The 25763-nt window shown below is 45.7% G+C and overlaps 1 protein-coding gene across 1 annotated transcript in view; it reads left to right on the forward strand.

The window, feature by feature from the left end:
• LOC107107513 (teneurin-1-like) overlaps positions 1-24033 on the forward strand; it is a gene marked incomplete at its 3' end in the record, with an annotated part of 108864 nt that extends 84831 nt beyond the window's left edge. The window contains exons 4-8 of the mRNA XM_015407823.1: positions 10961-11166; positions 18075-18285; positions 19653-19754; positions 21602-21796; positions 23833-24033. Of these exons, the coding sequence (XP_015263309.1) occupies positions 10961-11166; positions 18075-18285; positions 19653-19754; positions 21602-21796; positions 23833-24033 (915 nt within the window). The remainder of the gene's footprint in view (positions 1-10960; positions 11167-18074; positions 18286-19652; positions 19755-21601; positions 21797-23832) is intronic.
• Between the last annotated feature and the right edge of the window lie 1730 nt (positions 24034-25763).

Here is a 25763-nt window from a genome sequence, read left to right on the forward strand (position 1 = left end):
CCAAACAGCTGGAAGGTATAACTACAACTGTTTCTGTGCTGCTGTTGTCACTGATTTCTCCAGGTGGATTAAATTTGCAGGTGGCCATTTTGGACCGCCACGGGTGGGGGGAATCCAAAAACAGTTGCCAAGAAATACGGCAACTAACTAAAACATTATGGTTAAAGGTAAAGGTTCCCTTGCTCGAAAGCCAGTCAAATCTGACTCTAGGGTTGCGGTGCTCATCTCCGTTTCAAAGCCGAAGAGCCAGCGCTGTCCGAAGACGTTTCCGTGGTCATGTGGCCGACATGACTAAACACCAAGGCGCATGGAACGCTGTTACCTTCCCACCGAAGTGGTCCCTATTTATCTACTTGCAATTTCTTGCTTTCGAACTGCTAGGTTGGCAGGAGCTGGAACTAGAGACAGGAGCTCACCCTGTCTTGCGGCACCCGGGTCTTGAACTGCTGAACTACTGACCTTCCATAGCCTGCAGTTCAGCGTCTTAACCACTTGAGCCACCGCAGCTCCATTATGGAGCAACAAGCAAACTTTCTAGTGTAACAGAACTCCTCTTCAGGCTAAATGTTAAAAAAGCAAGCAAGCCTGAGCGGGAGTCAAGGGGGAGTTTAACTGGGCCAATCTGTTGCAGATTGGGCTGGATTCACTGTGGGGTGTGGGGGGGGGATCATAAATGCAAACTCGATATTTTCCGTTGAGCCCAGAGACAACGTTCTCTCCCGCTCACCTTATTCATTTAAAACATTTATTAGCCTCCTTTCTCCTTTGCAGAACTCGAGGTGGCTTACAATATAAACAAAAATAATTATTAAAAAAAACACAATTAAAACTATATGAATAAAACAAAAATTATAAAAAACATGTCAGAGGTCACAAAACTCCAATTAGGACTGCCAATAAATAAAAACAAAATCAGTCAAATGTAATCCTAAATAGAAGTGTCTTTTTGTAGTTTTCCGGCTTGAAAGAGAATTCTTGTGAACTCAAAAGCTTGCTAACTACTTTATGGTGTTTTATGGTCTTAATAAAGGTGTCATCCAACTGCTGGTTTTAGGTTTTCCCCAATTATCTGTATTTCAAGAGTTTTGGTCAGGGACTGCTTTGGCCCGGCCCTTCTGCCCGTAGCTGTTGTGTGGATAATACTGTTTCTTTCTTTTTAAGAGTTCAATTTATTGGCTTCTGAGTGTTTGACACACAGAACAACACCAATATGATGTACTACATCCCTTCCCATAGCTTTCCTCTGCGGTGATAATTGTCTTCCATTGATTTTCACTTTCTTCCCGTTCATCCTTTGCTAACCTTGTCTCTCCCCACTGTTAGAATTAGATTGTAAGGTCTGTGGGGACAGAGACCTGTCTATATTTGTTCAAGAAATTATGTGAAGCAATCTGTACACTGATGGGCTGAACATAAAGTAACTTTTCTGTCCATTTTCCAATTTGCCCGTCATATCTACAGTTTCTTTCAATTGGTTCTCAGGCTTCAACCATTTATCATATTAGCACCAATATATTTTCCTTGTCCATGTCTCTTTTTTGTGTCTAATTTTCTTTCTGTGTTTTTTTTTTTTTTTTTGTATGACTAGTTCTGTGACTTTAAGTCCCTCAGAAGTCTCCCTCAGGCTGAATGATCGACAAGGGATGTCAGTGGTTCTTCTGCCTAATGCATATTTATCCCACCCTTACTGCAAGGAGCATAGGGCAATGCACACGACTCTCCACGACTCCACTTTAACCTCACAACAATCCTGTGAAAAAGGCTGAGAGTAACCCAAGGTCACCTAGGTCCTTTCCACACTAGCCTCCAAAGGAATTTTAGAAAACTAATTGAGGGCCAAAAGTTAAAAAAACATAAGTAAGTGTAAAAAAAAGAGAGTGTTTATTACAAAGACATATAAAAACCTCGTAGGGGTCAGTGTTCCCTCTAAGCTGAGTTAGTGTGAGCGAGCTCACAGTGTTTTAGCCTCTGGCTCACACATTTCTGTCTTAGCTCAGGAAGGATGGCTCCAGAGCAAACTAATTTATGCAGCAGCCAAATCGCTCACTCACAACTTTAATGCCAGTAGCTCACCAAGTAGAATTTTTGCTCACAGGACTCCACAGCTTAGAGGGAATATTGGTAGGGGCCCAAATCAGAGTGTAAGAGTGGTCGAGCAGTGGAACAGACTGCCTTGGGAGGTGGTGGATGCTCCTTCGCTGGACATTTTCAAATGGAGGCTGGACGACTCTCTTTCGGGTATGTTGTAGGGCTGCCTTTCGGCTGTGCTCCTGCAGAGTGCAGAGGGTTGGACTAGATGACCTGCAAGGTCCCTTCCAACTCTACCATTCTATGATTCTATGAAATAAAGCCTCATAAACTGTAAAAGGTTATAAATACACACAAAAGAGAACAGTGACGCCTTTCACCCCACAAGAGCCTTCTTCAGAGGTCAAATAGCACAAAATATAACAAACAGCAGAGTCCCTGTAACATATGTAAGGCCATTAACAATAAATAAAAAATAAATAAATAAAATAGGACTAAAATTGGAATGTTCCAATATGGAATTGAATGATACACCAAAAAGTCTCTATTTGGGGCCACAGATATATCTGGCTTGTGTCAGAAGTTGTTGTATAGAGTGGAAATATTATGTATTTTCCAGTTTAGGTCCTAAGAGTGCAAATAGAATTGCCTTGTCAGGGACAATGTGCCGTCAATATGTAACAATCATATTTAACAGACCTTAAATCCTGGTTCAACCCTGTCCCCAAACTTACGATCTACACTACATGCAAGTTCACCCCTGTAGTTATCTCATGGTATTTTTTATGTTCTGCACTACACTCAAGTTCACCCCTGCAATTATCTCGGGGTATTATTACATTCTACACTACACATGAGTTCACTCCTGTAATTACCTCCGGGTATGTTTTGTTTCCACATTACATTGAGGTCACCCCAGTCTCACCCCACACTTGTCCTGGGATACATGGATGCTGTTATAACCAGGGATTAAATGCAAGGTATTGTGCCGCGAGTTGAACTCTGATAAAACCAGGGATGGGAACCAAGTGCAGAGAGGACCCTAATGAGCTTTATGGCTGAAAGAGGATTTGAATTTGTGTCTCCTAGTCCTAATTGGAAACTATAATCATTACACCAGGGGTCATTTCGTAGAAAAAGAGGTGCAGGAGCTCATTAGCATAACTTATTAGCATCACTTATTTACATATGCCACACCCCCTGACATCACCGGAAGTGTGTCAGAAGGCAACACCCACCGCTCAGGCTCCACTGGACTCTTTTGGATTGCTAGCTATTGGCGGGGGGGGGGGGGGGGGGTCTGGCCCCGCGAGGAGGGAGAGCTTGTACCTGAAGGCGGGCCGGGGAGGGCTCTGCAGCTTACCTGGCTGCTTCTTGCTCCTCTTGGCCCAACAGACCTGCTGGGAGCAGGGGGTGGGGCTTGTTGCATGTGCCTGCCCCCTGGGCTCCTTACTGCCGGAGCTCCGCTCCTGTGCGCTCCTGCAGGAAATGACCCCTGCATTACACTACCCTGGCTTTGTATGCTTCCTTTTCCCCATGTCTATAGCAAGGGGATAAATGAAAAACAAAACAAAACACTATGTCCTGGTTTAGTAAAACCATCCCCCCCCCCTCCTTTTCTTTGTCTTTCCTTTCCCTTGAACATCCAGTCGGAGAAAAAGTTCTGTATTAGCGCAGCAGTTTGAGTCCTGAATTTTAAACATTCTGCACAAAAGATATTGCCTTGCTGCCTCTTTATTAACTTGGATTCTAGACAGATGGAGATTGAGGTAGTTGTGGCCGATCCTTTGTGATTTCATCATTTGAGAGAATCTGACAGGGGGGGGGGGGTGCCGATATTAATGAAAAAGCCGTACTGACAATTACCCAGTTCTGTGCATTAGTTTCTTCAGGGTGCCATTTTAGAGTTGTGGTTTGTGACTGAGGGTTTTAATAGGGAGCACAGTGATTAGAAGTTGAGGCATCCTATTGATGGCTGGTATTTACCAGAAAAGCAAATGAGATTGATTGTTTCAGAAATCAGAGGTGATCAGCACACACAAGCCCTTGCCTGGAAGGATAATTGGTGCCTCGGCGCCTGGATTTTCGATTCCTCGAAGCCATAAGAGCTCAGCGATTAGGAGTCTGTGTTTTGCTCTCAGCACTGGAGGAAACGATGTGCCAAAGCAAAATGATGCATTTGTGCCCGGAATACATTTTAAAATGTTTGAAAGTCATTATTATTTTTTTCAAAAAAATCATGGGCAAGAGATGCCTTGAAGTGAGGGGGAAAATGTCAAGATGATAATAAGCGTTGCTGTTTTGGAAAGCTTGTCACTCAGCGGGCATTTTGAACAGGCGTTTTGAGCCCTGCAAGAACGCTCCTTGAGTTACCAGACAGACGGCCCGTGCCTAAGCACGTTCAGTGGGAAGTAAAGTGATGCAGATGGTCTCGACCTGAATAATTTATTCCAGTTACAAAATTTGTGATCCCCACCCTCGGGGCACAGATATACAGGGTCTTGGTGTATGCGGTGGTATCCTGCAGATGGCAATTTAGTCTGGTCTATATGAAGTGTGAATATTTATCACTGTGGGGTTTTTTTTTTTAATGCCAGCATTCGAAAAGGGCACCTCCCATGTCCAACCTGGAATTATATGGTTCAATTTATCACCTCAGTATTATCACCCTGCAGATAATTCTAGGTGCACTTAAGAGCAATCCTGTCTGAGCTATAGGTAGGAATTTGCTTTCAAATAAGCATGCATAAGATCGGACTGCGTGCTGAGTTTGAGCATTTTCTCAGTTCTCAGTTTGAGTCTTTTCTGAGACAGTGTCGAAAATTGCATCCGTGTGACCTGTGTTTCCTGGGGTGTTTAAATATATTTCATGTGTTATCAGGACTGCCAAGAGCTGCTGTTGACCACTGGAAAGCTATTCTCTCCCCCCCCATCACAAGCGAGTAGGCTTGCCAAGTCCCCCTGAGGGGGCGGGGAAACCCCCGCCCCAGAGGCCCATTCCCCGCCGCTGGCGGATTGGGCCCCGGGGGGAACTCCACCCTGATGTGCACGTCACCCGGAAGTGACACAGGCACGCCGGGCACGCTGAGGGCGGGGCCACGGTCATCCGAGGGAAAACTATGGCAGGGAGTCCCCCGCTGCGGCTCAATTCACACTTGGCAACCCTACAAGCAAGTGAGGGACATTGGGTTGCCAACCCCCAGGTTGGGCCAAGAAATCTTCCAGAATTACAACTGGTCTCCAGACTACAGAGATCAATTCATCTGGAGAAAATTGCTGCTTTGGAGGGTGGTCTCTATGGCAGTTGTTTACCCTGCTGGGGTCCCTGCCCAGGCCTTGCCCCCAAATTTCTGGGAATTTCCTAACCTGGAGCTGACAGGCCTAAACAGAACGAAGGAACTCACCTATCCTTAGTGGAACAAAGGAGGGGAAACCCTCCCTCATGATCCACAAGTGGTCATTCTAATCATTCCCCATGACTAGAAAACATGGCAAGTGTTCTCTTTGTGCAGAAGAAGTACTTTCTGTTATTTCTAGTCGAGGAAAGAGTTAACAAGACTGAATATGGATTCCTAGAGAGGCTTCTAGCTGAAGATGAATCCCGGCTTGCTGCATCATCCTGAGTGAAAGGGTGAGAACAAAACTGGACTGGTGGACTTCTTGGGGCTGCTCAGAGCAACTTTGGACAGTACAGTTTTTCCCCACACTCTTGTGACCCTGCACATATTTCTTGTGGGTTGCTTGGAAACAAAGTGTGTCAGCACTGCAAACCATCGTGAAAAATATGAGTCAAATGCTCCCACAGCTGATTGGAGCCACAGCTACATGGGAGCAAGATTTAGTGGCCATCAGACTTCCGTGAGACTTTGGAATGGGATGTCAGAGGTAGCTCATGACTGATTTAGCCAGTGGCTAAGTCTTCCCACAGCCCACTGTGAGATGCAAAATTTGAGCAGGGCTTCCTGCTTGGTTCCTCCTAGTTGGCACAAATGCTTACACTCCTCCTGTGGCACGTGCAAGCAACACTTCACAGGTGATGGACCTATGAATCTGCATACCATACTAATGCAGATTCTGGTCTAGGGAAACCCTGATTTATGTGACCAGAATGAAAGACACTGAGTTGCATTTTGCTTGTTTTACACTGTATGGATCTCAGATATGCCCCACCATTCTTTTTCAACAGAATGACATCGAGAAAGTAGACATGAGTAAAACCCTCACAAGGACTTTTGCGAGCCTTCTGGGCCCTCTTCAACTTCCTCCCCAAGTTCCTCAGATGTTTTGTGTCTGAGAAATAACCTCCGCATTTCCTTTCCGTTCTGAGTTGAGTTCAATGTCGGCTTGACTGTTGCTAGGCTAATAGAAACCGTTTTGGTTTCCCCCAGAATTCCTCAGATGGATTGCCCGAATGAGAACCTCCTAAGTTCACCTCAGAATTTCACTTCCAGCAAAAATCTGGGGTATCTGTAGAAAAGGAGGACAATAGGATTTGCCGAAGGCAGAATTCTAATGTTGGAATATATGAGCGGCTTTGAGATAACAATAAATAGGCAGAAATAAATTTGTGTCAGGCCTTACTGAGATAGTCCCAGAACTTTTCTTCAGGGCTAGGCCTCAGTTCTAATAAAGAAATAAGACCAGAGTTCCTCTGAGCTTGTGCAGTACCAACCTTCTCCTTTACCGTTATGTAATTGCATCCAGACATTTCAGAGGAGTAGAGAGCCTCTGTGTTGGGAGGGGCGGGAGAACGATGCCAAGGTACATGTGAACTGTGATCTTGCTTTTACAGTTTCCTTTGCATGTAGATGTGAATACTTGTAATAGAGACAGAGCAAGAGGCTTGTTTTTCTGAACAATCCAATTTCTGTTTGCAGGCTCCAGTGGAATTGTACACTGAGTTTTCAGTGACAATTTCCACAATTGCAAAGGTCAGTTTTGGAGCCTTCTGAGATTTCCTTTGAGCATATTATCGTTTTCAGATGTGCATCCACCACAGTCCTTGTAAGACTTCCTATAAAAGACTCTTTACAGTGACCATGTAGATCAGGGGTGTCAAGCTCATTTGTTATGAGGGCCGGATCTGACATAAATGAGACCTGGTTGGGCCGGGCCATGTGTGTCATAAAATGTAATGCCAGGTAGCAGAGATATAAAGGACACAAACACAAAGATGTTATTTTACTTAAAATAAAAATATGCTTAAAACATTAGCTCTGTAAGCTGCAAATCTACTTTTGGTTTATTGACATTCACCACAGAAGTCTCATGCTCAGAGTTCTGCATCTAGGATCCAGGTTAAAACATGAAATGGCTGAATGATTAAGAGAGTCTGGCGAAGCAAGCTATGATGCAGTAGCAGCAGCAGCAGAACTGGAAGCAGGAGATGGCCAGTTCCACTGTGGACCTGATAGAAGCCATCCGGGGGCCGCCGCATGTTTGGCACCCCCGATGTAGATGTTATGCAGGGTGTGTTGTGGATCAGCTGTGCTTCCTCTCCTTTCAGGCTGCTTACACAAATACCAAGGAAAGAAACAGCTGTCTGTGATCCTGAGCACAATGCTTTCGGGCCAACCAATCTAAAACTGGATTATATTTGTAACGGCAAAAATCTGCCAGTCGCATATGAAGTGTGTGGGGTTTTGTAACCTTTGCTGCAGTAAAAGCTTAAGTGGATTTTTCGATCGAATAAATGTGATCTGCTGCCACGAGAATGTATGAAACAGGTTCATGTGTAACTGCATTTTAGATCTTGTTATTGTATTTCTGTCGGATGTTGGTGTTATTACAGTCAAGGCTAAATAACAAAATGTACATATAGGGATGCTTTATGTGCATGTTTATACGAGAGCTACTGTGACATCACATGCTCTCTGTTCTTGAACTTGCTGGGGATGAATGCAGGGGTCCATATGAAGATGCTGTATTCATAGTCAGTCCTGTCATCTGTGGTCCTTTCCACACTAGGCCTTTAATGCTGGTTCAACACTGTCTCCTACTAGCTATTCTGCACTACACTCGTGTTCACCCCTCTTTTATCCCCCCCCTTTCTTGTCAATTCTGCATTACATTGTGGTCACCCCGGATTCAGACCACTGTTGCCCTGGGGTATATAGATCTTGTTCCTTTCCGCACTAGACCTTAAATCCTGATTCAACCATGTCCCTGAACTTGCATTCTACACTGAACGTGAGCTCACCCGTGTAATTATCTCAGGGTATTTTTTTGTTTCCAAATTGCATTGAGGTCACCCCAGCTTCGCCCCACACTTGTCCCAGGATAAACAGATGCTGTTATAACCAGGGATGAATGCAAGGTATTGTGTCGCGAGTTGAACTCTGATAAGACCAGGGATGAGATCCAAGTGCGGAAAGGACCCTTGTTTTGCTGTGGTCTTTCCCTCAATCTGGAGTGGCCCCGGTGCAGATTTAAGTGTAGAATTTTTAAGTCGGTTTCAATCGTCCCCGCCCCTTTCCTGCCATCTAGGACAAACACCCCTGTTTGCAATGCAGAATTTATAACCTGAAGCAAGTAAGCAACTTAGAGCGGGACAAAATTAGTGCAGAAAACAACAGATAAACAGAGATAACCGCAAGGTAAATGGCTGCGAGTCGAACACAGAGAAAACCTGGGGTGAGGTCCAAGTGCGGAAAGGGGCTGTATTAGCCGCCTTGGCTGGCAAGGAGCTCTCCAAGGTCTGCAGGCAGAGGTCTTTCTCATTAACATTTCTTCTTAAGTGTTGATGTGAGGAATCTAAACCTGGGGCTTCCTGCATTCAGAGCACATGCTCTATCACTGAGCCACAGCCCTTCCCCCTTGGCTAGTGTGCTGGGAGTCATGCAATCCAGGAATCTCTGAGACTTCAATAAGCAGGGCTATTTTTGGGCAGGAACGCACAGGAACGGAGTTTCGGCTGGCTCCTGAGTTGGCCACACCCAGCAGGAACTCATTAGCATAATAGGCCACACCCAACAGCAGGAACTCATTAGGATTGGCTACAGTAGGCATGTGTGGCCTAACATGCAAAGGAGTCCCTGCTACAAAAAAAGGCCCTGGGTTTTGACAACAAACAAGGTAAACAAAATAAGAAGCAAAAGGTGGGTGTGGCTGGATGACCACACTTCTGGCAACAGGGGGCTGTGACCTAATATGCTAATGAGTTGTGGTGTCAGGGTGTGGCCTATTATGCTAATGAGTTCCTGCTGGGCTTTTTCTACAAAAAAGCCCCTGTCAATAAGTATGTCAATCATGCAAACAAACGTATGAGCTTAAAAATCTGTATATGAACTCTCAGCTCATCCAATGACTTGACTCCTAGCAGCGCAACCTCCCCCATCTTTCCCTCTCTGCAGTCATCTGTGTCGTCTGAAATCGTGGTTCTGCAGGTCGGTAGGGGAAAGCCCCCCCCCCCAACCCAGAATAGTCTGGGCACAGAATCAGCAGAAATTGACATTCCCTTCTTCTATAAATGGAAATGCTGTTCCCTTGGAGAAACTGGTGTAGCACTGATTTTATTTATTTATTTATTTATTTTTGACATTTTTACCCCCCCCTTCCTGCGATGCAATGGCATCTTAGGATCCAAACCATTATGGTGATGTGGTATTGTACGTGGGCATGGGGCTGCTCAGCGAAACAGCGTCCCTTTTGATTGTGTGAACTAGAGAACACATGATCCATTTTACTTGGCAGCAGAACAGCAGGCTTGGCTGTAAAGAGGATGGATGCTGAGCAGTTCGGCCAAGAATATACCATTTCCCCACAACTGCATCATGTCATGCCTGACTAATATCATCCGATACTATATTTTTTCATCTCCAGTAGAACAGCAGGTCTTTAGGCTTTCATAAAAGTATGGCAGTTACAATCTCATTTAAAGGCTATCAACACTGACCAACATTACCATTACCTTTAAACACATTGCTGTGTCCTTGACTTCGGAGCTACTGCACTAAAACAATGTAATTGGGTGTACTTACCGTATACTGGTATCAGCAAAAAAATATCTTTTTGGCATTTTGCTCAGCTGTACGGAGAGTGATTTGCTCATTTTGTCGATACCTGGGAAGTGTTTGAAATGGGAGGGAGCAGTTACCTAATTTTCCAGAGTTTAATTTTAGGTGAGGCTCACTAGATATCAGGAGGCCCAGACCTGAATCTGAGTCCAGTGTTAGGGCCGCATGAATTCACATTGAAGGATGAAGGGCCACGAAGGTATCGATGCCCGTGAACCATGTGTGGGTCCAGATGGAGGTCTTGGTTATGACTCTAGTAATCTAACATTGTGTTCTTGTTGTGACGGTGAAGATTTCATCAGAAACCATGCATGTTTCAGGGAGGGAAAAGCTAGCAAAGAGAAAAAGGGTAGGACGATTAAGTCTCATGTCCATAGGAACATCATAATAGAATGCTGCGGTTGTCCTCCGTGGCCTTCCTAATTAAAAAGGCAAAATGGTGCCAGTCCTGATGTTCCTTGGCCCTCCTGCATTGGTTGAGTGCTGGGGCCTTTGCTCTGGAGTCGCAAAGACGTCCGTTCCTGGAGTGGTGCTGTGACTCTACCCCAGTCATTGGGCTATCATTCGCTGCAAGGATTGAAGACATTAAGCTTCTTTTTACTGAGTCAGGCCATTGATCTCTCAAGGTCAATATTATCTGCTCTGACTGGCAGCGGGTCTCCTGGGCTGCAGTCAGAGTCCTTTCTCATCACTCACTGCCTGGTCCTTTTTAACTAGAGATGCCTGGGATTGAACCTGGGACCTTCTGCATGCAGAGCTGGTGTTCTGTCGCTGGGCCGTGATCTCTTCTCAAGAACTGATTCGGTAGAACCGAACAGATCTTTGTACTCGACAGCCATTTTTACCCAACACGTTTATCTTTTCTCCCTATGCTTTTTAAATGACAGCCGACTGTTTTGTTTCTTTTGTTTCTGGAGAAATAGTGTTTCAGAAAGGGCAGGCAATAGACACGGGAGAAGTCGAAATTGGAGATCAAGTGATGCAGACTATTCCTCCGGGCCTCTTCTGGCGTTTCCTGATCATGATCCATCACCCAATGTACCTGAAGTTCAATGTCTCACTGGCAAAGGACTCTCTGCTGGGAATTTATGGGAGGCGCAATATTCCCCCCACTCATACGCAGGTAATTTTTTTTACAACGTGTCCTCTTTTCATGATGAATGGCACTTTCATGGAGACCATTTGTATGTGCGTGCGTGTATATTATTGAGTCTGTGACAAATCCAGAGTTAGTCCATGAGAATCTGTTGCAATTAAAAAAATAATAAAACAACAAAGAGTCTTGTGGCACTTGAAAGATTAAGAGGAACAACCGTGAGATAATCTTTCGTGAGCCCATACCCGTTTAGTCAGATGTGTGACATGTGAACCTTGGACTCGATAAACCCTGGGATTGTTGTTGTTCAGTCGCACAGTCGGGTTCGACTCTTCGCGACCCCATGGACCAGCTCCCGCCAGGCCCTCCTGTCTTCCTCCGTCCTTTGAAGTTTGCTCAGTTTCATGTTCATTGCATCGATGACACTGTCTAACCATCTCATCCTTTGCCGTCCCCGACTTCTTTGACCTTCAATCTTTCCCAGCATCAGGGTCTTCTCCAGTGAGTGCTCCCTTCTCATTGGGTGGCCAAAGTATTTGACCTGGGATTAGCTAGCTAGAAAAGAATGGTCCCACCTTTCAGGATTATGTGCACTGTCCATCTTATTTTGCCAGTTCACCACCAGATAGGAGTCATCCATACCCACTCTGTTTGAATCATTTACTGTTTTGACTTGTCTTGGTTTTCACTTCTGGTCTGCAATGCTATGTTTGAAAACGAGACATTCTGGCCTCACTGTCTGTATAATTCCAGTTTCTCCTTCCATGCCAGTTTGGTGTAGTGGTTAGGAGTGCGGACTCTAATCTGGGAGAATCGGGTTGGCTTCCCCACTTCTCCACATGCAGCTGCTGGTGTGACCTTGGGTCAGCCACAAGTTCTTTCAGAGCTGTTCTCTCAAGGGCAATTCTTGAAAGAGCTCTCTCAGCCCCATCTACCTCACAGGGTATCTGTTGTGGGGAAGGGAAGGAGATAGTAAACCACCTCAGACACCTTCAGGTAGTGAAGGGAGGGGTATAAATCCATTCTCCTCCTCCTCCTCCTCTTCTTCTCTTCTTCTTCGTTTGTCTGTAACTTGATGTATGTATGTTTCTGCCCACTGAGTGCAACACTTCATGCACCTGACCAGGTGGGCTGTGGCTCGTGAAAGCTTATGCCCCTGTAAATTTGTTCACTCATAAGGTACCAAAAGACTCCTTTAAAAAATTTTGTTATTCAATACTAGCATTCTCCCCTACCCTTTGCTTTGCTTTCTCCACTGTGGCTCCCATCTTATGGAGTGGCTTGCCCAAGGAGATGAGGAAAGTTCCTTCTCTCCTGGCTTTCAACAAACTATGCAAAAATGAATTATTCAAGAGGGCTTTTCTGCACAGGTAATAGGGTTGCACTGTGCAAAATGGTTCACAAATTTACTTGGATAAAATATTAGGGATGGGCATGAACCGGTTCACGAGCCAAAATACAGCACAAACTTGGCCCGGTTCAGAGCCCCCAAAGTGACGTTCGGGGAAGGCACCTTCCTCGAACATTGACCTGTCTTTTGTTTGGTTCGGCTGTTGAGGCCATTTAAACCTAACAGCTGAGCAGCACGGGGCTGTAGCTGACCTGTTAGGTTTAAATAGCTGTGAGCCATTTCAGCCTAACAGCTGATGGGCACACCTGCCCCACTGTTAGGCTGAAATGGCCGCTAGCAATTTAACCCACTGTTTTTCCTCCCCTGTGCTTTGAAGCAGGGAGAAGCAAAAAAGACAGGCTGCCAGCCATTTAACCCTTCCTAGGGGATCCAAACTGGCCTGTTTGTTTCAGGGCATTTTTGACTCGGTTTGAGGTTTGGTTCGGGGGCTGCCCCAACCGAACTGGAATGTTTAGGTTCGTGCTCATCCCTATAAATTATTAGGAACTACGGGCTATACTGCTGTTTATAGATTATTGTAGGTAGGATCCTATTATGTAATTTTGTACCACTTAATTTGTCATGTGAATACTTATGCTATGCCTCAGTTCTTTCTGGTGGCTCCAGACTTCTAATATCCTAATACAGTGGTTATTGAATGTCCCATTTTGTTGATTGTACCGACTTACTCTGATTAATTCGCCTTGAGTCCTTGTGAGAAGGGTGGACTATAAATCATGTAAATAAATAAAAATAATTATCAATTGCACCTTGGCAAATGGGAAAAAAAACTTTCCTGGCATAGAGAAGATATTACACGTATCAACTTTGTTGAAATGTGACACACCATCACTACTGTATACAGCTCCAGCAAACAGGAGTATCTGATGAAGAGAGACTTGGCTCTCAGAATCTCATACCCCCCAAAAAAACCCTTGTTGTTCTCTAAGGTGCTACTGGGCTTGAGTCTAGCGGTCCAGTGAACAAGACCCTATACCCTCTTTCACTCTTTCGGAGCTTTATTATGCGTCTTCCTTTAGGACCTTGTCTCAGATTTGGGACGGAAATACAGATTCCTGATTTTGATTTCCTGAGGTATTTTTTGTTTCTATCCTTAGGAGTCCTAGAAATTGTAATTCCCTGCATCTCAGTAGGGACCACAGAGTGTTCATAAGAACATAAGAACATAAGAGACGCCAATGTTGGATCAGGCCAAAGGCCCATCCAGTCCAACACTCTGTGTCACACAGTGGCCAGAAATACCAGGTGCCATCAGGAGGTCCATCAGTGGGGCCAGGGCATTAGAAGCCCTCCCACTTTTGACCACCCCCCAAGCACCAAGAATACAGAGCATCACTTGCCCCAGAGCCCCTATCTATACCTTGTGGCTAATAGCCACCGATGGACCTCTGCTCCCTATGCTTATCTAATTCCCTTTTGAAGCCGTCCATGCTTGTAGCCGTCACCACTTCCTGTGGCAGTGAATTCCATGTGTTAATCACTCTTTGGGTGAAGACACCCAAACATTTTCAATTGCACACGTTGTGTTCCTGCCCAAGAATTAAAACTGCAGGGAGAGGCCCTCTTGACTGTCCCACCAATCGAGGAAGGTCATCTGGTGGGCACAGGAGAGAGGGCCTTTTCCGTGGCAGCCCCATGATTATGGAATAACCTCCCCAGGGAGGTGTGCCATGGTTTTTTTTTTTGTTTACGTTGTAAGTTGCCTTGAGTTCCATAAGGTAGAAAGGCAACCAATAGACGTATGAGCATATAATTTCTTCTCTAAAGATGAAGAGCACCTGTCCTCACTGCCATAGACCAAGCTTTTGATATTGAAGATAAATTTTCATTCTAGAAGATAACCGGATAGGTTTCTCTTCTGGTCACAGATTTGCCATAAAATGGCACCTCAGCCTGGTTTTGTCTCTAACAACATCTATAAAAAACACCAAAATCTACAAAATCTTCATTTTTTAAAGGGAACCAACTTTAGGGGAACTGCACCCCTAAACGCAGTTATTGGGGGGGCATGAACAGGAGGTGGCTATGAAATCCTAGGAAACCTCATCACCTGCATCTCAGTAGGGATATCCAACTTCAAGGCATCTGGTTGACCAGCAGAATTGGGAACTGTGTTAGCTGCAACACCTGGGTCTCTGTTTGAGTTGGGATGGGGGAAATTAGCTAAGAGGCCATTTGTTTAATAGGCGCACAAGCCAGGGATCGCACTCCAACTATACCAGAGTGAGAACCTACTCGGAGTGGCACAGACAACAGACAGGAAATATCTTTTATGAAATTTATTAAGAAAATAACCCTAATACATTCAGCTAATTACATAAAAATATCACATACACACACACCAGAGCTAGGAAATAAAAGGGGTGAAACGATCTTAAAAATATCAGTGACAAAACAGGGTGAAGCGTGGGTGGGGGGAGGTTGCATAGCTACCTGTCCAAATGTGCAGAGGTCCATGGAGAAAGGATTATGGCCCAAACACAGTTTGGGGGTGAACTGCAAGTTGACATCAGGGCAGACACACAATCTGAGGCCGTGTGCCTTGGCGGATATAGACACTGGAAAACAATGCAGACCCGTGGGAGGCCTTGAGGGTCTTGTCCCAGGTGAAGACAAAAGATTATCTGGACCGATGAGGGGTCCTAGGGGGTTTGATGCCAGGAGGGACAAGACCTAGGTGTGACCAATGATTTTTCGGAGGGGCAAGGTCTGGATTCACAATAGCATTGATGGGATTACTGGAGATGGCTGGATAGGCGTGATTACCACTGTTGGTTCTGCCAGAGCTGGTTGAATTGGTTCCCAGATTCAGACAAAGGGTGGGAAATGGGGCCCTGATAGATGCCAGGAAGGATCATTAATAATTTGAATGTTTTATTGCTTTATCTCCGTATCCTGCGTGAGGGGGCAGGGAGGACAGGTGTTGAGACAAAGGAGTGTTCACACAGGTATAGGAGTCACAAAAGGGACTATGTGCAGAGCTGGAGAAAGAAGGGCTATTCACCAGGTAGCTACTGAATAGCTTAATGGAAATGCAGATCTGCACCTGGTGGAACTTGGCATTGTTTAATATGCATACCTTTGCTGGGTGGAGGGGAAAGACTGGTGATTGCTTGGAGGGCTGCCTTGTGAAACCTGAAAATGGAGACCCTTTTCCATAGCTTTCGACTTGCTCTGTGTTTCAGAACCAAGAGTGCCTTCCTTGGCCTGAGTTTGTGGGTCCCTGGTTCAGGTTAGAAGTGGGGCACCCCTGCTGTTGGGGCTACCTTTCAGTAAAGCAGTGACTCTGGGTAACAACTGTAGAGCATTATGGGCTTTTTGTCTGTCCAGATGTGATTAATGGATGATGTTTGTCCCATAGAACGATTACAAGCAGATGACTCAGACATGCAGATATCTTAAATCATGAATTTCAGACAGCAGTCAGTTTTTCGCAAGGGCTGTGTTTCCAAGAAGGAATATGTCAAAAGACAGAAAGGAACAGGTGGTTCCCCCACCCCTAGGAATTCTGAGAAGCAGAGAATATTTTTTTTGCTGTACAGGTAAAATTTCTCAGAATCCTGTTCGCGAATGCTGGAGAAGACCCTTCCAAACAAGAGCTAATACTTTTTAAATGGGCATTAATTGGCTTATTCATTTATGCTCATACTGTCACTTAAAACAGACAACAGAAGAAGGGTTTCGGTGTCCATTAGGCTAATCCTGAGAGATAGTTCAGAAGACTATAAGTTGTGGATAATTAGAACTATACGTCCAAATGGGTTTGCTGTGAAACACGCAGCAGACCATTTACGAGAGCATCTGTTTCAGAATTCTGAACATGCGTACCTTGCAATGAATTTAATTTAGGGTTGCCAAATCGATTTGACTCACCGGCGGGGGAGGCTCCTTCCCGTCTGGGAGTCTTCTGGGTGTGTGCGCGGAGCGTCACCGGAAGTGACGTCACACACTGGGCGGGGCCACACCATTTGAGGGGGAAACAAAGAGTTTTCCCCTCAAATGGCGTGGCCCCGCCCCCAGCGTGCGACGTCACTTCCGTCTGTTTGGATTTGTGGCTTTAAACATCTCTTTCAGATCAAAGTTCAAGAACAAAAACAGTTAAAGATGTTCACACTTTTCAGGAAGAGATTCTCAGTCTTATTTGGTGCTGAGCAACTCAATGCTGCAGTAGTTTCTTCACTAATGACGTTGGTGTGCCTCTCTCACACCCACACAGTATTTTGCTTCCATCATTTGTTCACGCAGGCCTTTCAGTGTAATGTGCCCTCCTGTCCTGTAGAGGGCGAGTACACACTGGAAGAGCTACAGCGAGCAAGAGACAGAAGATTCTCATTGGCTGTGATGTCACTGCCCCCTTGGTTCAATCGCAGTGGTATTAGAGGCACAAAGTGAAATATCTATACATGCTCCTCTAGTATGTCCTGGCTTTGGTTGCCTTTGCAATGTTCCTCTGTGCATGGGGCCCACTGGAAATCATTGTCTCCTCCCCCTGATGGGTCCCTTTTGCCTACAGACCTTCCTTTCCTTTCCCTTCCCTGACCTAATGGGGAAAAAAAACCCATTTTAATAGGACTCGTTGTACTAAAGGCTAAAGGATAAAACCTTGCTATTGGTCCCTGCCACACGGGGGGGGGGGGGGGGGGAGGGGGGGAAAGGTGATCTGCACGCGCCACGGGGGGGGGGGGGGGGGGGAGGAAGCGTGGGCAAAGTGCAGATTTTGAAAGCCGCACCAAAAGAGACACTCGGCGGCATCATACAGATCCCGTGAGCCGCCACGCAGTTGCTCCCCGGCACGATCAGATGCCGGGGAGACCAGGGAGAAAGCGACAAGACAGAGGTGGAGGCTGCCGAACTGTGCATGTGTGAGCATGCGCAGTTCGGGCAGGGGTCTTGGATGCGCCGGCAGAAGGAGATGGCGCTTGATGCGGCCGTGCTGGTAAGTCCATCTCTGTAGGTGGTTTATTTTAGATGCGGCTCTTCAGCCTGAAGAGCCGGATCGGGGACGGGTGCGCAACGTTTCTCAGATGTCGCGGTGGGATCGCGCCCGTTTGCTGCGCCCCCGATCCGTCCCTCTCCCGGCCCAAAACCTTTCGTGTGACCGGGGCCATTGTTGGTTTGGGAATCATTGCTTGGCCACGATGTATTAAAGATGGGGGAAGCTTGTTGCTTCACTCACAGCTCCTCCTGCTCCTATCTAAGTTTGATGGCCAGCCAAGTAGTTTCCCTGAAGGAATTTACTCAATTGGCCAAGTATAATTACCTGCATTTTGAGCGCAAACCTGACAGCCAGTTAAAGCGCTTGTTCAGGTTGTTGTAATTGCAGCCATACTTCAATTCCAGTCAGATCATCTGCAGAGAACACTAAAAAACAGTTTATTTCAGTTGTCGGGGGGGGGGGGGGTGGGCTGCCTTGTAAAGTTCCTCAATGGTTTGGTTGAACTAACACCGAAGAGCTGAAAACAGTAAGGAGTGTGCATGCATCTGCCCAGGAAGCAAAAGCTCTTATTGGGTCCTTCTGTTTCAGTTTGATTTTGTGAAGCTGATGGATGGGAAGCAGCTAATTAAGCCGGAACCCAAACACTCGGAGGAACCTCAGCAAGCTCCCAGGAACCTGATCCTGACATCGATGCAAGAAACAGGGTTCATAGAATACATGGATCAAGGCGCTTGGCACATGGCGTTTTACAACGACGGGAAGAAAATGGAGCAAGTGCTCATGTTAACCACGGCCATTGGTAAGGTTGCTTGGATTATTTATTCATTTCCTAATGGTGGAGAACTGAACGGGGGATAAATTATTCAGCCAGATGTTTCAGCCTGGCATCTATTATGCAGGATCCCAAACAGAAGGCAAAGGCTCACCAAGGAGCATGGAGCACTTTTTTTTGGGTTGAGCAGCTGGCTGTCAGGTCAGAAGTGGCTGACAGTGTAGGCCAAAAATAAAGGGGAAGAAATTGCCACTCACTTCACAACGTTGCGGGCAGGAAAACCTGGATGGCAACACTTGCATTTAAGTTTTCAGCTCTTACTTGGATTCAGTTGGAGAAGTGGCTTTCATACTATTGTGAAGACCAGGGAAGAGAATTCCAAGCAGTGTTCCCTCTCAGCTGAGTTAGTGTGAGCTAGCTCACAGTTTTTTAGCCCCCAGCTCACACATTTTTGTCTTGGCTCAGGAAGGGATGGCTCCAGAGCAAGCTAATTTATGCAGTAGCCAAATCGCCTGCTCACGGCTTTAATGCCAGTCGCTCACAAAGTAGAATTTTTTCTTACAAGATTCCACAGCTTAGAGGGAACATTGATTCCAAGTGTTTTCAGAAAGTGGGTGGTGCCTGGTGGGGTTTTTGGCCAGCAAGGCCATTGGAAATTTGATTGACTCTGCGCATTTTTTAAAAAATGTTGCTTTAGCAGCAGTTGCCATCTAGGCTGCTGCTGGCGGCGGGGGGTGTCCAGTCTTGATCCACCCCCAAAGAGCCCCATCCTGCCCAATCTGCCCAGCATGATGACATCACCCAGAAGGTGACGTCATCATGCCGGGCACATTGGATTGGACACTCTAGCATTTGGGAAAGAAACTCTGTGGTCACCATAGAGTTTTTTTGCCAAAATGCTAGAGGGCCCCCGCGCGACGTGCCCAGCATGATGACGTCACCTCCGGGTGACGTCATCACACAGGGCACATCAGGCGGAATGGGCTGGCAAGCAGAATGGATCCAGTATTTCTAAGTTTCTGGTGGTGATGGAAAGAGCCATTAAGCCGCAGCGACTCATGATGACCCTTCAGGAGGTTTTCAAGGCAAGAGACATTCACAGGCAGTTTGCGGTTGCCTGCCTCTTTGTAGCAACCCCGGTATTCCTTGCTGGTCTCCCGTTCCAGTACTAACCTGGGCTGACCCTGCTTAGCTTCCAAGATCAGTACAGACGTTTTATTTCAGACTTGCGCTGAGTATCGTGAGGCCCTTCCTTCTGCCTCCGCCCACTCTCCTCTGAAGCTGGAGCAACCCCTTGCAAACCAAGAGGATGCGCTCCAGGTACCTCTTAGTTCAGATGCTGCCTGTTCACTTTGTACGTGCTTTTTTGTGTGTCCCGTCTCTTTGTATAACAGAAGTCATGGACGACTGCTCCACTAACTGCAATGGAAATGGAGAATGCATCTCCGGCCACTGCCACTGCTTCCCAGGCTTCCTCGGTCCAGATTGCGCACGAGGTAAGGCTGCGTAATTGAAACAAGCAAGGAGGGCATAACTGGCTTTTGAACGAGCGTTCAGTAATTTTGAAAAGTGGCAAACAGGGCGGGATATTGGCACTTGGACGTCTCCACCAGGCAAAGATGCCGGTGTCAGCAGTTTCGAAATGGCCGCTTAATGTCATCTTCCCAGCTACCGAACAGGTTACGGCAGAGATGACTGTGGGCTGGAACATAAAAATCCAGTTTAAAGTTGAAGCAATCTAAAGGAACAAGCTTGAATCTGCACATCGTATTTGTATTGCTCCCCAGATAAGCATGTTCTGTTTCACACTCTTGCTCACTGAACCAAGATAGAACCAAGATTGGTAGGGGCTCATTTCCTCCAGTGTTTAACTGGTTCGAAGACGGAGGGTAGCTCCGACTTGGCTGCAGGATCGAAATGCAAGTGCAGCTCCTCGAGAGCAGATTTTTCGAAATGCAAGTGCAGCTCCTCGAGAGCAGCAGCGTCGCCACTTCAAAGCTGGGTGCATAAAAGCCCCCAGCTCTTTGCCATTGTGTTGCCTGAAGCACCCACTGTCAGCCGGCAGGAACCTGTCCTGAGCTGTCTGCTGGAGGTCACTGGAAGTTTCACCTTGGTGGAACAGATCAAGGCACTAGCTGGCATTTCAAGGTCCTTGTCTTTTGTTCTGATCTTTTAGTTGTAGAGAACTTTCCCCAAAGAGGATCATGCTATGTATAAGCAGATTTTCCACAATGAATCTTGTTATAGGCTCTGTTCGGATGCCACAGACAAACTTTGGCTTGTTCCGTTATGAGAACAAACCTTTGAAGTCTTCACACTTGCACATTCCCTCTTTCTTTCCATTGTGCAGAGTTTGGAGACTGAAGATTCCCTGCTTCCCAAGGAACCACGGTTAGTCCTGTTGTCCAAGTAGACAAAAGAGCAAGCAGTGCTTTGTCTGCAAACTGGGATCCCAAACCACAGTTAAACGGTAGTTTGGAATCCAAATTTGTGGGGCAGAAACAAATTTCATTTTTTGTCCAGACACCCATATTCAAACTCACGATTAACTGGAGCGAGTTGAGGGCTTTTGTCTTCCAAAGCAACGTGATGTGCAAGGAGAAGGAGGCAAAGGGCAAGCCAAAAAACACAACTGTTAATTGGGCTTGTGCCTTTCACAGACAAACTGTGCAATACAGCCTCGGTTCTTGTAACGAACAAGCTGCAGTTTATCCTTGATTTCTGAGTGCAGCCAGGTTGTAGCACCTAAAAATAGGTAGCAGAGAAGGATGAGTATTTTGCAAACTACTGGATGGAAGGGGATGCCTTCAAGCTTTTGGGAGGACTGGAAACATAAAAGTCAAAAGTGTGAAAAGAGAAGGACGTGGCAGAGTGTCGTGATTCACTTGTATAGGTAAGGCTGGCCTAGATGATTTTGATCTAATGTCAAACTGAGTGACAGCTAGAGGCTGCAAAGGAGGCTGGCTCTAACCCATTTGAAGCAGTCCAGCCTGGCACTGAGATATTGCATGAGGATTGCATCAGCTGTGTGCTGATTGGCTCATGGTTGTATATATGTACAGAGTGTACAGTGTACTGTGTCTATCACTTGAATTGGTTGCAGCGGAGCACTTTGACACTGAGAACTGTATATTGGGGAAGCTGGGTGTGAATAAATTCACTGTGTGTTTGCACCTAAGCTCTGGACTGCAGTCTTCTTTGGGTACTCTAACTCCCTTTGGGCACTGACGTGCTAGCCAGCCTTCCGCGCACCATGACACAGAGTTGGAAGTAGAACTGGGGAGATCTTTGCATGACAGTCCTGTAGACATCATAAATATCTGAGCTGTTTCACCATCTGCAGATTCCTGCCCCGTGTTGTGCAGTGGGAACGGGGAGTATGAAAAGGGTCATTGTGTGTGTCGCAATGGATGGAAAGGTCCCGAATGTGATGTTCCGGAAGAGCAGTGCATTGACCCCACCTGCTTTGGTCATGGGACATGCATCATGGGAATTTGCATCTGTGTCCCTGGATACAAAGGAGAAATATGCGAGGAAGGTTTGTGTCTGTCTTTCTTTCTTTCTTTCTTTCTTTCTTTCTTTCTTTCTTTCTTTCTTTCTTTCTTTCTTTCTTTCTCTCTTTCTTTCTCTCTTTTTCTCTTTCTCTCTCTCTCTCTCTCTCTCTCTTTCTTTCTCTTTCTTTCTTTCTCCCTCCCTCTCCCTCTCCCTGGACTGCAACCCTGGACTTCTTAAAGCAGTCAAGGAGCCCTAATTCTACACTGAAGATATTGTCAAGGACGCATTCCTTGTTTTTATCAATAATCTTAGACTATCTTCAGAGTGATTGGTTTATTTGTAACATCAAGGGATATTTCTCTGTGTCACAAAATGTCGTTTATACAAACAAAGATTTAAATCATTGTCAGCTTGTAAATGAGAGAAGTATTTGCTAGTTTTAAGTGAACATTGGGTGGCAAAGGCGACTGAAAGAAAATGGGAACCAGTTTGGGATAAAGTTTCAGCCTGAGACTGGGGACACCAAGGTTCCATTCATGATTTAGCTTCTGGTTCTCACTGAGTTTGATTCTGAGAGCCTGCAGAGCATGCTCACCCTAATTTTTTTTTGTCTTTCTTACCCAAAATCGTTACCCCCCCCCATGTACTATGTTACCATCCCACATTATTGCAGCTTTTCTGTTTGCAAGACTGAACATTATACAATGGTTTTGCCAGGGAGATTTTTTGAATAGGCCCTACACTGGCAGAATTTGCCCTTGTGGCCTTAACAGGATTGATACATCCTTTCACACCCTACTGGAATGCAGATTTTTTTTTTTGAGATTATGAGGGATTGCCATATGAAGCCTTTTGCTCAGTGATAAGGATCTCAAGATCTCAAGATCACTCTAGCAATTGCAAAATTTGTCTCAGTCCTTTTAGCCCTTGCATCTAAAAAATAAGAGACAAGTGTTTTCTGCTGCTCAAGATTCGCAAATCAATGCACTTCCAAGGGTCCGAAAGGAAAGGTTCTCACTGAGTGGCCTTGAATCTGTTATCATCTAACAGCATAACGTAGCCCTACCTTTCCTTCTGAACAGGCTTTCCAAGGTAGGCTTTACATCAGTATAAAAATAAGCAGATAAAGCCTGGCACACACAGTTAATAGCTATGGTATTCCACATTCCACCTAAAATAAGTCTCAACTTGCCATCTGAACATTGGCAGTGAGGGGGCCAGGTGAGTCTCTCTTGGGAGGAAGATCTGAAGTTTAGGTACCACCTAGAGAAGGCTCTTTACTGTGTAGCCACCCATGACAGTGAAATGGGATGGGGGGAACCTGGAGTACCTCCAAAGATTACCTGAGCGAAGAGGTAGGGTACTGTGGGATAAGATAATATTCCATTGGCCTGAAAAATGTTTGTGTTAAGGCTTGTTCAGGCCACACATAACACCAAACCACAGTTAAGATATTGGCATATTTCAAGCTTGTCAAACCATGGTTTCTAATCAGGCAGTAGTCACAACCAATGTTCCCTCTAAGCTGTAGAGTCTTGTGAGCAAAAATTGTACTTTGTGAGCTACTGGCATTAAAGCTGTGAGCAAGCAGTTTGGCTACTGCATAAATTAGTTTGCTCTGGAGCCCTCCTTCCTGAGCGAAGACAAAAATGTGTGAGCTAGGCTAAAAAAGGCCTAGCTCATGCTAACTCAGCTTAGAGGGAACACTGATCATAACCAGAATCATAAACCATCATTTGGCGCAGGTTTGTAAACTGTCATTTTTGCTACATTTGGCGTGATGTGATGTCTGAACTGACAAACCAAGTTATTGTTCCTGGAGTGCTGCGTGACAGGGAAAACAAATGCAGGCTGTTCCTAAACCATGGTTTGCCTGTGCGGCTGGAGGTTCGAATCGTACTTTTGGTTCTGAACGATGAGCAGTACAAAACATTCCGTGTGCTGCCCAAACTGAGTCACTGCGTAATAAAACTAACCTTATTAAGCTGTGCAAAATTTTAACTTGGCGTGAAAAAAATTTTTTTCGGTGTTTTGCCCTGAACAATTTGATTTCATTGTCTCCTTTCCCCCTTTCTCCAGAGGACTGTCTAGATCCTATGTGCTCCGGCCACGGGGTCTGCGTCCAAGGGGAATGCCACTGCTCCATGGGCTGGGGCGGCGTCAACTGTGAGACTTCACTTCCTGTCTGCCAAGAACAGTGCTCAGGGCATGGCACCTTCCTTCTGGATACTGGAATGTGTAACTGTGACCCCAAGTGGACGGGCTCTGACTGCTCAACAGGTAAAATGAGGATTTCCATTAATCCTACCCACTTACACAAGCTTAAACTTGGGCTTTTCCAGAAAACAGAGGCTAATATCCTACGAATGTTGGTATGTTCAAGTTTGGTTTGCCACAAACAATTCCTAGGTTTTGGAGGGGAGAGGTGAGTATAGTTGCTGTATAGTTGCTATGAACAAAATCATAAGTTGTTGGTAAAGGTAAAGGTTCCCTTGCTTGAAAGCCAGTCGAATCCGACTCTAGGGTTGCGGTGCTCATCTCCGTTTCAAAGCCGAAGAGCCAGCGCTGTCCGAAGATGTTTCCGTGGTCATGTGGCCGGCATGACTAAACACTAAGGCGCACGGAATGCTGTTACCTTCCCACCAAAGTGGTACCTATTTATCTACTTGCAATGTCTTGCTTTCGAACTGCTAGGTTGGCAGGAGCTGGAACTAGAGACGGGAGCTCACTCCATAATGCGGCACCCGGGTCTCCAACTGCTGAACTACCGACCTTCCACAGCCTGCAGTTCAGCGTCTTAACCACTTGAGCCACCGCAGCTCCATTTAAGTTGTTGGTAGCCCTTTGCAAGACAAGGCTTCTCTTCATGCAACCCCCCCCCCCCCACAGATTTTCAGTAGGGAGCCTGAGGGGAGAAGATACAGGGCAGGTTGGAATGGGAATAAGACCAGAACTTAGCCAAGGGCTTCAGAACATAATTTTATCCTCACAGAAACCCTAAGGTATAGATTAGTTGGAGAGCTGCTTGCCCAGAGCCACCAGTGTGTTTTGTGTCCTAAGTCGGGACTCGAATTCTGGCTTTCTTATAGGGCAAACTTCAACCCTCTAGCTAGCTACCACTGTGCTGGTGCTAATTAAAAGTTCATCAGAGAGCGGAACTTGGGCATTACAGCCAAACTTTCATCGCCATTCTGCTATACCAGCTGCAATGTTGTCTAAACAATTTTTGTTAAATAATTCAGAGGGAAGAATCTGAAGACAAAATCCATGCGCCCAAAGGAATTTCGGGTGCCATCAAGCTCTGTTAATGTCAGTGAAAGTTGCGCGGATGACATCGAGGGGATGTGAATTGCCCTCTTTCAATATTCTAAGCGTGCTCCATCTTACTCCACTTCTTTCGGTTTGAGAAATATCCTCTGCACTTAACATGGGAAATAATTCTAATATTGACTGTCTTTAATTAGAAAAAGACTCTTTGCTGACTATTCTTGATTTCATTAAGGAAGGGTGGAAGGAAGATAAAGCTAATGCTAATTGCCTACACTCGAGCAGGCTTTTAAAAAGTCTTTGAAGCTTGTTTCCTTGCTGATTTGAGTACTTATTTTGCCTCTAAAGCTTTTGCACATCTCTAATCAACTTGTCTACGTTTCGTATTGATTTGTATAGCGGAAAGCAATCCTGTGATTACTGGCCCGGACTCCTTTTCACTTAATTCTGCAAAGTTTCTGATGAACTTTTGAGAGCCTTAACCTACTACAGAAGGAAACTGGGGGGGGAGGGGGGGTTATGATCAAAGGCATGCATTAACTTGGTAATGAAATACAAAACTTGAGCACTCTATAGCCAAGAATGGATTAAGGCTCGTTTTAGCTATTGCCATAAAAATATAATATTACTTTGATGAGTAATTCAAGAGCACTTTTGCATGGTTAATCCCTTGATTGTTTTTTTCCTATCTTAAGTCTCACTGAAAGGCACAGGCTGCCCCCCCCCCCATATGTGGAGAGCAG

The sequence above is a fragment of the Gekko japonicus genome, unplaced genomic scaffold (assembly GCF_001447785.1).
Source record: "Gekko japonicus isolate JY-2015 unplaced genomic scaffold, Gekko_japonicus_V1.1 scaffold3105, whole genome shotgun sequence".
NCBI classification, from domain to species: domain Eukaryota; kingdom Metazoa; phylum Chordata; class Lepidosauria; order Squamata; family Gekkonidae; genus Gekko; species Gekko japonicus.